Here is a 17,083-nt window from a genome sequence, read left to right on the forward strand (position 1 = left end):
AACACTGGAGTGGGTTGCCATTTCCTTCTCCAGTGCATGAAAGGGAAAAGTGAAAGTGAAGTCGCTCAGTCGTATCCGACTCTTCGAGACCCCATGGTCTGCAGCCTACCAGGCTCCTCTGTCCATGGGATTTTCCAGGCAAGGGTACTGGAGTGGGGTGCCATTGCCTTCTCCAATTTTTTTTTTTTTAAATGATTCTTACCCAAATACAGTAAGCACAGATCAGGAGTTTATGCTGAAGCAGCTTTGAGTGGCAAAACCTGATCACATGTCAAGCTGTATTAATCTCTCCCCATGTGCTATATTGAGGGGTGAAGCTGCAAGTAAGGTCTTCTCCATCTGTAACTGCTTCAAGTTCCACTGGGATTTCTGATTCCATGTATTTCTTCTTTGCAGAAGCTTGTTTCTAGATCAACCCTAAGACGACAAGGAAAGGAGAGCACCAAAGAAGGAAATGGCATTGGGGTAAATTCCTCCAACCGACTTGGGATCGACAACTTTGAGTTCATCCGAGTGTTGGGGAAGGGCAGCTTTGGGAAGGTGAGTCTTGGCTTTAGCTGTTTGGGTTAAAGGAAGCCTGCTCCATGGAGGTTGTTTGTCTGTACAGAAATGTATCCACACGCCTGTTTCCCACCTGCCATCGGCCTTCTGCCCCAGGCAAGGCCATACCCTAAGAGCTGCAGGAGTTCTCCTGCTCACGCTCCTTCATGCTGCTTTGCCATAGGTGATGCTCGCAAGAATCAAGGAAACAGGAGACCTCTATGCTGTGAAGGTGCTGAAGAAGGACGTGATCCTGCAGGATGACGATGTGGAGTGCACCATGACCGAGAAAAGGATCCTGTCCCTGGCCCGCAGTCACCCCTTCCTCACGCAGCTCTTCTGCTGCTTTCAGACCCCTGTAAGTATGACTCCCATTCACCACCCCATGGCCTCCTTTCTTCGAAAGTTTAGACTGCAATATGTCGAAGCTTTCATAAAGTAGCAGATCAGAAACTTTGGGGGGTGGAGACTTCCAAGGTAGAGTCATTTGAAGTACCCAGTGACTTCTGATGACCAGAACCAATGAACTAACCGCTTCCTTTCATGTTATCCTGGAGAAGGATCACTTTGAGGGTTGTGTGTCCTAAGATTAAAAATGTCTTTGTACATAAGTCTTCTCTAGCAGAGTGAAGGTTACAGAAGTCCAAGAAGACAGTGAACATCATGGGCTGCTTATCCTGGTGACTTTGACCTTGGCTCTATTGCTAAATGCTAAACTGTTTCTGACCCGGGGAAAAGAGTTCAGTCCAGGATAGGCCCAAAGAGGGCACCTTGACTTGTAATGTGCCAAGGCCTTGCTCCTGGCCTCAATCAAGGACCCTTTGCTTGATTCTGTGGACTGATCCTGGGATTCTGTCTACCCCATCATGGGGTGGGAACTTCCCTGGTGGCTCAGATGGTAAAGCGTCTGCCTGCAATGCGGGAGACCTGGGCTCAATCCCTGGGTCAGGAAGATCCCCTGGAGAAGGAAATGGCAATCCATTCCAGTACTCTTGCCTGGAAAATCCCATGGACGGAGGAGCCTGGTAGGCTACAGTCCATGCGGTCGCAAAGAGTCGAACACGACTGAGCGACCACTTTCATCATGGGGTGCAATTAGGAATGCTTTTGACTGTGGTTAACAGAATATATGACTGGTAGTGGTTTACGCAATAAACAGGAAGGATGAGTTTAGTTCATAGTAGAGGCTTTTTTCTTGAGAAGTCTCATGATAGCACTATTAGGATTGTATGAGATACTTAGTGTCATTCGGCATCTCTTCTGCTTGAGGTCTCAAGGTACTTGCCCTAATATCACAGCCCTAACCATCTCACATCACATGACAACATCTAAAGCAGGAAGCACAGGGAGCAGAGGTCGAAGGGCTTCATGCACTTTCCTCTTATCAGGGATAGAAAAATCTTTCCTAGACTTGAGTTATATACTCATCCTGAGTTGCAGAGGAGGCTGGAAGAGCGAATATCTAGCCGAGATAAGCTGCTTTGTCACAATGGGCTCCCATCCACCTGACTCATCCCTGAGGCGGGGCATTCTGCAGCCCACTTAGACTGGGCTCAGGACTGGGCTTCTGCTGTCAATGGAGAGGGGAGAGAGCTCCTATGAAGGCATCGGGAGGGTCTGGCAGTTATTTCCCAACCTTCTTGCTTCTCAAAGGCATTCTGAAAGAGAATTCAGGACACGTCCCTTGTCTCTGCCACCATCAGGGAGGTAAAGGCCGTGGTAGGAGTGGGATGGGGGCGTCACACCTGGTCCAGGGATGCTGCCAGGCATTTCTAGGGAAAGTGACAGCGACACTGGAACCAGAAGGACCGGTTAGAATTAGTCAGGCAGAGAGAGTGAAAGGGAGTGTGTTGTACAAGGTGAACAGCTCCAGTGGGTCTACCAGTAAACAGGTCTTCTATGGTAGCTCAGTCAGTAAAGAATCCGCCTCCTAAACAGGAGATGCAGCTTCGGTCCCTGGGTCAGGAAGATCCCCTGGAGAAGAAAATGGCAACCCACTCCAGAATTCTTACCTGGAAAATCCCATGGACAGAGGAACCTGGAGGGCTACAGTCCATGCAGTCGCAAGAGTCGGACATGACTGAGCGACTAAACCACCACCAGTAAACAGGAACAAAAAGGGTGAATAAAGCCCACAAGCGTAAAATGTGAGGTTGAGAAGGGGCCTGGGGAGAACTGGGGCTGAAGAAGTGGGGCAGGCCAGGACCAGGCTGTGAGAGCCTTGAAGGCTCTGTTAAAAGAGCTTGTATTTTAGCCCTAAGAATGAATGAAAGACATTTAAGCAGAAGAATGATATACCAGATTGCAGATTTAAACTATGAAAAAGCAAATTTTTTGTATGCAGTGGGTAATATAAGCATTCTCCAAGTATTCATCTCCTGTCTTTGATCGAAACTATTATTAGTAGTTTCATGTATAGCCTTTCAGAGAATTGTTTGTACACAAAAGCATACATACACACAACATATATGCATCTGTATTTATTTTTAAAAAATAACGTAAATGGTGGTATATATTTGCACGCCATTCTGTACCCTCCTTTTAAAAAATATTTGTTTATTTTTGGCTGCCCTGGGTCTTGGTTGTGGTGCACAGACTTTATTCCAACACATGGGCTTCTCTCTAGTAGAGGCACGCATGCTCAGTAGCTGTGGCGCTCAGGCTGAGTTGCCCTGAAGTGTGTGGGATCTTAGTTCCCCAACCAGGGATCGAACCTGTGTCACCTGCATCGGAAGACAGAGTCTTAACCACTGGACCACTAGGGAAGTCCCCCACCCCTGTCTTCTTAAGGAAAAAATCCAAAATGGTTTTATTAAGAGAGTAAATCTCTGTAATACATCTTGCAAAATTTATACTTTTTAAAAATTTGCACATTAAAAAATGAAATATAATTGACATTTAACATTGTTTTAGGTGTACAAAAAATGATTTTATATTTCCGTATGTAGTAAAATGAGCACCACAACTAAATTTAGTTAGCATCTATCAACACACTTAGTTAACAGAATTTTTTTCTTGTGTTGAGAACCTTTAAGAAATACTTTCAGCAACTTTCATATATTCAATACCATATCATTAACTGTAGTCACCACATTGTACATTGCATCCCCATTCACCTTATTTGTCTGAAAAAAAGCAATGTATAATGAGATTGTCTCATATTTGAATATACCTGACTGCCTTATTTATAATGGCTGCATAGTATTCCATTTTAAGACCATAATACAAATTATTTAACCTATTTCCTATTGGTAAATACTTAGGTTATACTTAACTTTTATTTCAATCAAATTTACAATGAGTCCCTTGTACTTTTATCTTATGTACCTGTGCTATGATTTCTATATGGGACACTATGGGAAGTGGTATTGCTTGGTCAAAAATGGATGGATTTATGATTCTGATGGGGTCTAGTGGGCCTTCTCCCCTATCATGGCTGAAAATAGCTAAGACTTTATCGCTTATATACCAGGCACTGTTCTAAGTGCCTTGTGTGTATTATCAATCTTTATGGTAATCCTGTGAAGTAAGTTCTGTTCACATCACTCCCATTTTACAAATAAGCAAACTGAGGCAGGAAGAAATTTAGCTTCCAAGTGGCAGAGGTTTTAAAGCCAGGCAGTCTGACTGCTGAGCCCCAGCTCTTTCCACTTGCTGGCCGTATTTCTAAATTCACACTCCCAAACCACATTTGAGAAGGCTTATTTCCCCTCCTCTCCTGTTATGACGCTGCCTATCATTTTGATGGCTGGAGAGATTTTTTTTTAACGTGACTTTGGAGTTCTAACTGGCATTTCTCCAACAGAAAGTGAGGCTGAACATCACATATGTGTAAGGGCCCCTTGTGTTGGCAAAGGCACATGTGCAGCATGGAGAACGGATGCAGCAGGGAAGCCAGGAGGCAGGAGGACAGGTGAAAGGGGATGCATGGCATGCACTCCCATGCCGTCCAAGTACCTCAAGGTCCAACTAATAGCTTCTTGGGCTGCAGTTTCCCTTGTGTTCCTTCTTCTTGCCTCTCACAGCCTGGGCCCCTTGAGGCCACACCCTCTTCATCAGAGTCCTCAATGGCTCCAGGCCTTTATTAACATTGGCCATCTATTTTTCGGAGAGGGCAATGGTGCCCCACTCCAGCACTCTTGCCTGGAAAATCCCGTGGCCGGAGGAGCCTGGTGGGCCGCAGTCCATGGGGTCACTAAAAGTCGGACATGACTGAGCAACTTCACTTTCACTTTTGACTTTCATGCATTGGAGAAGGAAATGGCAACCCACTCCAGTGTTCTTGCCTGGAGAATCCCAGGGACGGGGGAGCCTGGTGGGCTGCCGTCTATGGGGTCGCACAGAGTCGGACACGACTGAAGCGACTTAGCAGCAGCAGCAGCAGCAGCAGCAGCAGCAGCATCTATTTTTAGTGACAGTTTCATATATGGCCACAAGGTGGCAGTCGTTACCACAAGGTGATTTTTATTTCTGCACCAGAGCTGACTTTGGGGTTTAAACATTTGTGTGTTGCAGTAGATGTCTCCAAAGCAAAGGATAAAGGTAATTTTCCCCTCCCATAAGTTTAGATGATAAAGTGGTAGGAACAGCTTAAAAGAATCAAGTGCATTTTTCTTATGCTGAGATAAAGATATGCAGTTTTCATATTGCTATCGTTTAAGCCATCTCTTGGATTTGCAAGGTATCAGACTCTACATATGCATGTCATTTGCTCTCTGCATCAGTCCATCTGTCAGAAGTCCTCAGTCACTATCCCCATTTGCTATTGAAAAACTAAGTATAAAGAACAGAAAATGCCAGTTACTATGAGAAATTACAGCAGGTAAATGACTACTTTTCAGCAACTGGGTTTGGCAGCCCCTGACATCTAAAAGAAGATGCTGATCAATGTGTCACGCGAAACTGTAACAGTTGCCCTTGCAGAATTTAGAAGGGACCCGAGGTGAGGCGTGGGAGCCACTCCCCAGCATTTGCAATGTGTCACTTTATTGTAAAGATGCTGGTAGAAACAGCGCTTCTCTCACTGTCCAGGCCTGCGGAATGAGTGTCTCTGAGGCCCAGGAGAAAGGAAGCAACTTGCTAAGGCTCCCTTGAGCTGAGTGATGGAAACAAGGTTCATCTCTGGGTCAGGCTGACTCTGGAGTCCGGCTCCGTCCACTGGGTATCTTGTACAACATAGAGGTTGTTGACTCAGCATCTGCTTAAGCCCCTTCCGTCTGCACTGGCTCCCCTCCAACCTGTTGATATGGCAGCAGCCTTGCCCTCGGAAAAGGCAGCTGAGTCCTTCCAAGTCTGTTTTCCTCTGTCTGAATGGCTTGCAACTCCCTTAAAAGTCCTTTGAGCCCTAGAGTTCTCGTGGTGGAGATGAAAGCGGGATTGCTGTGAGGACCAAAGGCGAGAATGCAGACACGCTCTTGCCACACGCATGCCATGGTTCAAAAGTCAACCAGCAGGGTGTTGTGATGACTGCCTCCTTCCCCACACCAAAACAGTCCTGGGACTCCCAGGGGCCAGCACAGACCCTACATGACGGTAACCATAAACACTCACAAAATAGGGATTTTGGAGCTCTTTTTGTTCTTGGTCAAAACAAAAAGATAAGCAAATTTTAAATATTAGATAATTTATCAAGTTTGCTACGTAGAATTATGGGCCCATGAATTATTGCCCCAGATTATTTTTTATCATAATACATATTACTTGCAAGTACATCATTCCATTGGCATTCTCATAAATTTCTGAAAGCATTGTAAATTCTAATAGTTTGTGAATGATTCGTTAAGCTGGATCATGGCTTACAGTCTGGATCAATGTTTATACTCTTGGATCTGTTGATTTTATTTCTAATAACCTAGCCAAAGAAAGCAACATAAAGAATAAGACATTACGCATTACTATGTTTAATTTTCAGTGCATAATTTATACTAGGAAGATACTGGAAACAACCTCAGTCTTCAGCAATGGGAATCTACTTAAAAAATGTACTACTGGATGAAGGTTTTTGGCCAGTAGAGATATGATTGAATATTAAGTAGTTAAAAGATTGTGTGTTACTTTCAGAAGCATCTAACATATATGATTTATTCCATACAATTCTTACATCAGCCCTAGAAGATGGGTACAATTATTATCTTTATTTTGCTGAGTGATAAAGTGAAGGAGGCGGAGAAGGCAATGGCACCCCACTCCAGTACTCTTGCCTGGAAAATCCCATGGACGGAGGAGCTTGGTGGGCTGCAGTCCATGGGGTTGCTGGGAGTCAGACACAACCGAGCGACTTCAATTTCATTTTCACTTTCATGCATTGGAGAAGGAAATGGCAACCCACTCCAGAGTTCTTTCCTGGAGAATCCCAGGGATGGGGGAGCCTGGTGGGCTGCCGTCTCTGGGGTCGCACAGAGTTGGACACAACTGAAGCGACTTAGCAGCCGCAGCAGCAGCAGCAAAGTGAAGGAGGAGCTGAATTACTTGCCCAAAATTAAACAGAGTAACTGGTGGGACAAGAGATGGGAGGCCGGGAAATAGTACAGAATTTATGATAATTAGCAGTGTGAATCCATTTCAGGTTCCTCCTGGGATAGCAACTTGGCAAACCTGTCCCCTCTTCCAAAAAAAAAAAAAAACAGGAGGAAATGATGCCAGTAAACTATCAGGGACTCTTATGAAGGCAGTGGAATTATGGATGATCTTTTTCTTCTTTGTTCTGTTTGCCAGTTCCTGCAACGTGCTTCTGTTTCTTTGTCCATGGGGTCGGGGGAGTGAGGCCTCTTGAAGCCAGGAGCGCCCAGGTCCGGGCTGCTGGCCTGGGGTACACTGCCTTTCCCACCCTTTCAGGTTAAATTCACTTCACACTCCTTTCATCTTAATCAGGGAACTGTTGTGTCGGCAGCTGAGCCTGCTGGCATTTATGGCCTGGAATCCGGGTCTCCCCACCCCCAGCTCCCGGGGCTCTCCTTGGCGCTCCTGGAGCCTGGCTGAGAGCTGAGGGCCGAGACCAGGAGGAACAAAGGGGCGGCAGCAGCAGGAGGGGGAGCGGCAGAGTAAACACTGGTCAGATGCTTTAGCCTTTGTTCAGAGACCCAGTTTGTTAGAGCAAAGGTTTCCATTTGGAAAACAGGACACACTGTGCCCGGTGCCCAGGCCGCGCTGGAGCCGTGAGCGCGTTTGTGCGCTGGTGATCTGCTGCCCTGGGCGGGGGAGGCATTACACAGAACCTCCTTTTACAGGGACAGCAGCCGGGGGATGGGGTGTCGTCAGGTGTCCCCTGCAGGGGCTTGCTCACAAAGCAGTGCACCTGGAGTTCCTGGCGGGGGGCCATCGCTTTCCCTAAGAAGCCACACCTCAGTGTCCATCAATAAAGCAGAAACCCTGCCTTTGAAGGGTAGGGTGGCTAGGAATCTTGTGACCCAAGTGCTGTCAGCTTACCTAACCCGTGCAAACTGATTTCAGTGCACGTAAGTCACACGTAAAATATGTCTGAAGATCACCCACAACAGGGGTGCAGGGGAACAACCTGAGTTGAGTTATTTTCTCTGTCAGTGTGTTAAATATTAGCAGAGGGGTGTACGTGTCAAAGAGAGACACACACAGGGGAGATGGGCAGCAGAATCATCCTGTTGCCCTGGAGTGCATCTTTCGGAATCTTGTCAGGAGGGGACTGCACTGCAGCCTTCCATAGGCGAGCTCTGGGTTCTCATCCTGGCTGAGCTAACGGCACCCTTGTCTTGAGGAAGGTCCCCTGACTGTTATCAAGCAGGAATAAAAGTAGGTTTTCACAGCATTGGGTTTTGTGGCCTTTTATAAAACACCTAAGGAAAGGCCATTTCTTCTTAACCTGTTTGGAACTGGGCTTCCTTCTTCCACTGAGCATTGAGTGCCGTAAACACAATGTGGGCTGCTTATGGGTCACTTGGTATAGTTTGCCGTTGGCTCAGATCAAAATAGAAAACAAGCCAGAACGTGGTGTTTCCCAGTTGGGCATGTTCCTGACATTAATCATGTTCCCGCTGGGGACAGAATGCACATGGGCTGTCTCTGGGCTCTGAATTTCTAGCAGGGGACAGTGGGTGCTGATTTAGGACCTTTGCTTCTGTCCCCGGAGGCTTCCCAGCTTCCCGACTATCTGTGACTCAATAGGGTCATGAAAATGAATGAGAAATAGGAGAACCCGGAGTTCTTGCTGTTCCTTTGGCTGTCTCTGCTTGGGGAGGATGCCAGAACGCTTGGTGTGACCAAAGGGCTTGAAAGGGTTGGCATGTGTTTCCTTTTGAGGTTATTCAGCTGCAACTGGCCTTGTCACTAGCTGTCACCCACGGTGATGACCTAGAGATGGCCTGGACCCCCCACCTCCAGTGTGTGAAAGGCGGTTCACAGATTGTGTGTCATTTCCTTTGACTTGGCCGAGACTTGCCGGGGTCAGACTTGGCCCCTGTGTGTCTGATGACTGGTGAAGATCTGTGGTAGGGAGTGTTGGTTATGGTTTTCCCTAACCATGCCTGGGAACCTGCCAAACTATGGATGCTCAGACCTCAGCGGGGCCCTGTTCTAAAGCTCCGGGCTGGAAGTGCCAGGAGTGGCTCCAGGCATGAGAACATGAGGGGCTTTCTGCCAGATGGTTTAGTGACAAGTCAGCCAGTCCGGAATCACACTGATGGAGGGCAAGGGAAAGAAACAGTGTTTGCAATGCTCAGTCTGGCTGGCAAGAGGAGAGTCATACATGTGGCATAGACAGTATAAGGACTGTATTTCCTCCCTGCTACAAAAGGGAAGGTAGCTGAAAAGGAGCTCTGGATTCTGGGGGAAATTTTTCCCTCTGGGCCAGTCTTTGCTCAGAAGGGCAACCAGAATACAAGACTAACAGTCCAACTAGCACCCTAGGGTGGCCTGAGGGTATTTCCCTGGGAAACTAGGTTGGCCTTTGTCAGGACCAACTAGGACCTTGGGGCCAAGACCTAAGGCAACATCTGTGGGTGGCTGGAGCAAGCCCCTCCAGAATCATGCAGTCTAGAAACCCAACTGCACTGGGTGGAAACCATAGACTCTAATGTCTTCTAGCTTTGGAATACTTGCTTTTTCCATAATTACTTCATCACTGGTCAGAACACAGCTTTGTCCATCTCTTCTCGGGCTCCAGGTCGAGGGCCTCTCAGGACAAAGTCAGCCCTGTCTGTCAGTATAAACTTTGCCAACTTGAAATTTCAGAGACTTGCCCACCAGTTGGTGAAGATTGGGGGTGTTCATTCATTCGGCAAATGTGCACAGAGTTCCTCCAGGGTGGAGACCCGGCTCTGAGCCCCAAGGACACAGCGGTGGACAAAGCAGGAAGGAGCCCCTTCCCTCAAGGAGCTGGTGTCCTCCTGGGGAATTTGGGACCTGAGTAGCAGGTCCATAGCAGAGAGTCACCCCTCTGTGGTGGGCTGGTCGTGGTCGAATTTCTGGGATTACTTTTAGGGCAGGCTCAGAGCAGCCATCTGCTTACAGGAGAGTCTGGGAGAAGTGTCTTGAAGCTGTATTTGCTTGTGCATTCCCATCTGGTGCAGGGAATTGAAGACCTGATGGAGATTCCTGGGGGCAGGGAGGGCAGTGGGTTTGGGGTCCAAAGCAGGAGGTGTCGTGGCTAAGCAGCAGCTCAGCTTACTTGCCGCGCTCACCGTTGCTATTGGTACAGAGTTCCTCTTGCTGCTGGGAAGACTGATCTCTTCCCTGAGAGCCCCACAGGAGGCTGCGGGGACAACATTGCCTGCCCCCACCCCCATATCCATGCCTTCAGGACTGACTGCTCCTATGCAGGGTTCCTTTTCCTGCCTTCTGAAGCCAGAGAGTACCTCGTCTCCTCTTACCAGAGACCCTCTGTGCTGCAGCGGCAGAGGCTTTGGCAGGCCCTGTCTCCCCTTTAGGGCCACCCAGGGAGTTCCTGTTTCCTTTCTGTGCAGCCATCCAGCTTTCAGTATATTTGCACAGCAAAAGAGCTTGCTGTATTTGGAGCTCACTCCTACCCACTTCTTTAGGATGGTCTGTGATGATGTCTTGCTTAGGTCTTATGAAGGGAGTCTTGGAACTCTTCCCAGAAACTCAATTTCATCCTTATGGTATATGATATTTTCAACATTAAAATGATGTAATGTTTAATTCCCAACCAAAACAAGAGGAGAGCCCTTCCAGCAAAACACCGCCCCTCTTCCCTACATGCATTCCCAATCCTATGCCCATGGGAAGTGCCTTATCCTTGTCCTTCCTCTCCTCATTTCAGATTTCCTTGCAAAGTGGGAAGTAGCCAGTGCTCGTGACTAGCCCAGACCTTCTGTGCTAGTGTGTGTCTACCAGTGGTGAAAGGGGGTTCAAAATGAGTTAGATACAACCAGCAAAGTAGGGAGCTAGACCTGCAGACTGGTTCAGGTCTCTTTTGGGAACCTGCAGAATTGAGATCCTGCTCATAAACTCACCAGGGGCTTCCCTGCTGGCTCAGATGGTAAAGAATCTGCCTGTAATGCAGGAGACCTGGGTTCAATCCCTGGATCAGGAAGATCCCCTAGAGAAGGGAATGGCAACCCAATCCAGTATTCTTGCCTGGAGAATTCCATGTATAGAAGAGCCTGGCAGGCTGCAGTCCATGGGGTCACAAAGAGTGGGACACAACTGAGCAACTAACTCTTTCACTTTCATAAATTCAATTTGTCCCTCTTTACTTTGGCTTCAGGTCAGATCTGTAGTAGGAAGTTCCCTCCACATTGCTCAGAACTTTATCTCCACAGCCTTGGCCTTCACCAGCAGGTCAATATGTCAGGGAATTAAATGACTGATGAATAATCAATCTTTCCAGTAAAAAAAAAAAAAAAAAATAATATATATATATATATGATCCCTGGGTCGGGAAGATCCCCTGGGGAAGGGAATGACAGTCGCAACCTACTCCAGTATTCTTGCCTGGGAACTCCCATGGACAAAGGAGCCTGGTGGCTACAGTCCATGGGATCACAAAGTCAGAAATGACTGAATGACTAAACGATAGCAATATATATATATATATGAAGTTACTTAAATTTACTAAAAATTTTATATAAAATTTAAATCACTTATTTATGTAATGTGATGAGATTTGCCCACTGCTAACATTGGGGGCAGGATAATCCTTTTTTATGAGAGGGTGGGGGCTATCCTGTGTGCTGTAGGATGAGAGCATCCCCAGCCTCCATTCACTAATGCCAATAGCACGTCCCTAATTATGACAACCAAAAAAGTCTGCAGACACAAACAGACGCTCCTGAGGGGGAAAATCTCACCAGTTGAAAACCCCTGCCTTACGTGAGCATCTGGTGGTCCAGCCTACATATGGAAAGTCAAGTAAGCTAGATCAATTTACTCTCTACAGAGGTCAAAGAAAATGTGTCAGGTCTTCTTTATGAAAACATAAATATTATATCTTTTTTTTCCCCTGAGTTTGTAGACAGAGTTCCTGTTTAGGGGCTGCTAACAGCTGTCAGCCGCTACACTGTGGCATTTGAAGGAACTGGGGCCCTGAGCTAAGAAGAGGAGGTGGAAATAAGGGATCTGTTGAATGTGAGCAGGAGTTAGCAGGCTGCCAGCTGTTGTGATGGGGCAGAGTTATCAGAGCGGGGGGCATCCAGAGAACAAAAGATTGGCTCAGCGAGCATATATTTAAAATGGGTTATGTTAGAAAGCAAGCAGTCCACAAGGTGCAGCTCTCATGTTTTGGCATTTAATGATCATATTTCTGCTTTGCCAACAAGGCACCGAATGAGTGACATCTTATGAAACTCATCATCGTCACTGTGGTCTTAAAGGGGTTCCTATCTGTGAGTCAGATTCCTGTCCTCTGTGTGCTGCATATAACTGGAATTTACAGACGGAGATAAAGTTTTAAGAAACATTTCCCAATCAGTGTAGAAAAAATGTTCTGGTAGCAATACAAGTGTGCTCTAGGGGAAAACAGACTTGCTGTTTTCTTTCGTTTGTTTTCCATGTATGGAAATGTCATTTCAGCTTAAGATACAGATACCATAGAGGCTGTCTGCAAAACTGTGTGGTCTCTGCATATTAAAAGTAGACCCTAAAAATGAAATAAAGACTTAAATGTAAGGCTAGACACTATAAAGCTCTTAGAGAAAAACATAGGCAGAACACTCTTTAATATAAATTACAGAAGATCTTTTTTGACCTACCTACTAGAGTAATGGAAATAAAAGCAAAAATAAACAAATGAAATTTAATTAAGCTTAAAAGCTTTTGCACAGCAAAGGAAACCATAAACAAGATGAAAAGACAACCCTTAGAATGGGAGAAAAATATTTGCAAATGAAGCAACTGACAAAGGATTAATCCCCCAAATATACAGACATCTCATGCAGCTCAATATCAAAACAAACAACTCAACCCCAAAATGGACAGAAGACCTAAATAGACGTTTCTCCAAAGAAAGACATTTAGATGGCCAATAAACAGGTGAAAAGATGCTCAACACCCTAATTATTAAAGAAATGCAAATCGAAACTAGAGTGAGGTATCACACTGGTCACGATGGCCATTATCAAAAAAATCTACAAATAGTAAATGCTGGAGAGGGTGTGGAGGAAAGGGAACACTCTTGCACTGTTGATGGAATGTAAATTGAACGGTCAGTATGGAGAACAGTATGGAGGTTCCTTAAACTAAAACCAGAATTACCATATGACCTAGCAATCCCACTCCTTGGCATATTCCCACAGAAAACCTTAATTCAAAAAGAATATGTACCCCAGTGTTCACTGAAGCACTATTTACGATAGCCAGGACATGAAAGCAACCTAAATGTCCATCAATAGAGGAATGGAAAAAGAAGATTTGGTACATATATACACTGGAACATTACTAAGCCATAAAAGGAACAAAGCTGTGTCATTTGCAGAGATGTGGATGGATTTAGAGACTGTCATACAGAGTGAAGTAAGTTAGAAAAACAAATATTGTATATTAATTCATATATATGGAATCTAGAAAAATGATAAAGATGATCTTATTTGTAAAGCATAAATAGAGATGCAGACATAGAGAAAAAAATGTACGGATACTAAGGGGAAAAGCAGGGGAGTGGGAGGAATTGGAAGATTGAGAATGATATATATACACTACTATGTATAAAATAGATAACTAATGAGAACCTACTGTATAGCACAGGGGACTCTACTCAGTGCTCTGAGGTGACCCAAATGGGAAGGAAATAAAAAAAAGGGGGGGATTTATATATGTATATGGCTGATTCACTTTGCTGTACAGCAGAAACTGACACAGCAGTATAAAGCAATTATACTTCAATTAAAAAAAAAACCAGACAAGTAGATCCTAGCCACCAGACACATTGCCTGTTGAAATGTTGAATGGTAATATTGTATGTGTATTGCATTTTTAATTCAATTTAGGAAATGTTTCCTGAGTCAGGGACATTATATGCTAGGGACTAAAAACATAAGGAAGAATAAATGTGGACCTGTCCTCTGGTCGCTTTCAGTCAAGGATCACCCTATCCTAAACAGGTGTGTTTCATCACTGTGTAATAGAAGATAGTCATAGCTTGGCCCTTGGGGAGGTTGGGAGGACCTTCCATGGGAGGGGCTATTCTGAGCTGGGTTTTGAGGATGAATAGGAGCCCTACAGGACAGAAGGGGGATGGGTCTTCCAGACGGAGGTAACAGCCATGCAAAGACAGAGAGGCTTAAAACTGTATGATGTGGCCAGGAGCCCCCAGATGACTTGATGGCACAGGATTTCAGGAGAGGAAATGTGGGGAGGAAAGAAGACATCCTGAGCTGAAGAGTTTAGACTCTTCAGAGGTGAAAGCAACTGGCAGAGGATGTGAAGTCAGAGAGCAACCTAAGATCTGCATTTGGGGAGGACTCTAGGTGGCTGTCTGCAGAGGAGACTGACAGGGGCAGCCCTGGTAAGGCTGTTGAACCACTGGTCGGCCGGCAGAACCTTTCTGCTCCAAGGCAGCTGTCACAAGAGTGGAGTCAGGGGAACACATAGGAGGTGGAATTGGTAGGACTTTTTAGAGTAAAAGAGTGAGAGGAGTAGCCAGAGTTCTGACCCATTGGGAGCCTGGGGGAATGGAATACATGGGTTCACTTTACAGAAAACCCAGTAGTAAGATTAGACGGGAACCCAGATGGGAGATTAGATTTGGTTCATCAGTACTCTCCTAGAATAGTACCAGTATCAGTGCAGTCGCTCAGTCGTGTCTGACTCTTTGCAACTCCACGGACTGCAGCACATCAGGCTTCCCTATCTATCACTAACTCCTGGAGTTTACTCAAACTCATGCCCATCGATTCACTGATGCCGTCCAACCATCTCATCCTCTGTCATCACCTCCTTCTGCTTTCCAATCTTTCCCAGCATCAGGTCTTTTCAAATGAGTCAGTTCTTCACATCAGGTGGCCAAAGTATTGGAGTTTCAGCTTCAACATCAGTCCTTCCAGTGGATATTCAGGGCTGGTCTCCTTTAGGATTGACTGGTTTGATCTCCTTGCGGTCCAAGGGACTCTCAAGAGTCTTCTCCAACACGACAGTTCAAAAGCATCAATTCTTCAGCGCTCAGCTTTCTTTATAGTCCAGTTCTCACATCCATACATGACTACTGGAAAAACCATAGCTTTGACTAGATAAATCCTTGTTGGCAGAGTAATGTCTCTGCATTTTAATATGCTGTCTAGGTTGGTCATAACGTTTCTTCCAGGGAGCAAGCATCTTTTAATTTCATGGCTGCAGTCACCATCTGCAGTGATATTGGAGCCCACAAAAATAAATTCTCTCACTGTTTCCATTGTTTCCCCATCTATTTGCCATGAAGTAATGGGACTGGATGCCATGATCTTAGTTTTCTGAATGTTGAGTTTTAAACCAACTTTTTCACTCTCCTCTTTCACTTTCATCAACAGGCTATTTAGTTGTTCTTGGCATAGCAGAAACTGTAATTTTAAATATTTCCATAGGTGTTTATAGAAGGAGAAGAGAGGAGAGTGAAAGTGAAAGTCACTCAGTCGTGTCTGACTCTTTGCGACTCCATGGACTGTCCATGGAATTCTCCAGGCCAGAATACTGGAATGGATAGCCTTTCCCTTCTCCAGGGGATCTTCCCAACCCAGGGATTGAACCCAGGTCTCCTGCATGGCAAGTGGATTCTTTACCAACTGAGCTATCATGGGAAGCCCTAAGTTAGAAATTTCTAAGTGGGGGAAAAAAGAATCAGAAGGAAGAGTTTTCATAGGAGGAGGCATCAAGTACCATGATGAAGTCAGTTCACCCAAGGATTCAAAGCTATCCATTGAATCTGTGATGTGATTGTTGATACCGCTATCTTAGTCACCGTTCTCATCCTTGGGGTTTGAAGGGCACTTCTGAACTTTATTTCACCAGCTGAAGCTTCTTGACAAGTCAACACAATATCCTCTCCCCAGGGTAAACCTTTTTCATCTACTTCTGATTACTTTGTCCCTCATCATATTATAGCTATGCTTCTTTTTCTTGGGTCTCAAGAGACCAGGTTCAGTTCCTGGGTTGGGAAGATCCCCTGGAGAAGGGAATGGTCACTCACTCCAGTATTTTTGCGTAGAGAATTCCATGGACAGAAGAACCTGGTGGGCTACAGGACACAGTGTTGCAAAGCACCAGACACAACTGAGCGCCCAACACACACACACACACACACACACACACACACACACACACCATTTACACTAAGGTCTGCTTCTTTCTTCCTCAGTGGACCATGAAGACCCATATTTTGCCCACATTGGAAAAAGGGTCGAGAGATTGTAAGGGGGTTTAAGGGATTTTATTCCCCAGTCTGAGGGCCAGGGAAGAACAATCTTGTGGCTGTACTGGAAAAATCAGACTCAAAATAGCGCATAGAAGACACATTCCAGACAGAAACTGCAGCACATAAAGCAGAGGAAGGAAGAGCCTCTCAGCCAGTGGATTCCCAGGCATCTTCTCAAGGCAAACATGGATATTCTTGGCCAGATTCGATACCTCCCTAACTGGGAAAAATGTTTAATCAAACAGCTGTAACCCGGAATCTCTTCCTAGAAGGCACACATGTCTAACTGATCCACAAATCAAAGGGAGAGATGAAATCTTCTTTAAAAAGTTGCAAAGTTTCAGAACCTCTGTTGTGAAAAGGATCTAAATAAGTGAAATGGCGAAATGGCATTTTAAATCTTTATTTTATCACCCTTACAAACTAAATGCATAAGTATCTTCAATAGACTTGCTCCTATTTGATGCTGAAACCAAAATCTTTTTTAAAAGAATGTACTGTGCGAAATGATGATTTAAAGAAATCCTATTCTGTATACTTTTAAGTGACATATTCAAAAGCAAAGACATTACTTTGCCAACAAAGGTCCGTCTAGTCAAGGCTATGGTTTTTCCAGTGGTCATGTATGGATGTGAGAGTTGGACTGTGAAGAAAGCTGAGCACCGAAGAATTGATGCTTTTGAACTGTGGTGTTGGAGAAGACTCTTGAGAGTCCCTTGGACTGCAAGGTGATCC

At 45.4% G+C, this 17,083-nt stretch overlaps 1 protein-coding gene across 2 annotated transcripts in view; it reads left to right on the forward strand.

Annotated features, from left to right (window-relative positions):
• The window catches only part of PRKCH (protein kinase C eta), a 232,007-nt gene that overhangs the window by 137,234 nt on the left and 77,690 nt on the right, over nt 1–17,083 (forward strand). For both annotated transcript variants that reach the window (NM_001076863.1, XM_010809464.4), the window contains 2 exon segments: nt 397–540; nt 725–898. In NM_001076863.1, coding sequence (NP_001070331.1) covers nt 397–540; nt 725–898 — 318 coding nt within the window.

This window comes from Bos taurus, chromosome 10 (assembly GCF_002263795.3).
Source record: "Bos taurus isolate L1 Dominette 01449 registration number 42190680 breed Hereford chromosome 10, ARS-UCD2.0, whole genome shotgun sequence".
Taxonomy (NCBI): domain Eukaryota; kingdom Metazoa; phylum Chordata; class Mammalia; order Artiodactyla; family Bovidae; genus Bos; species Bos taurus.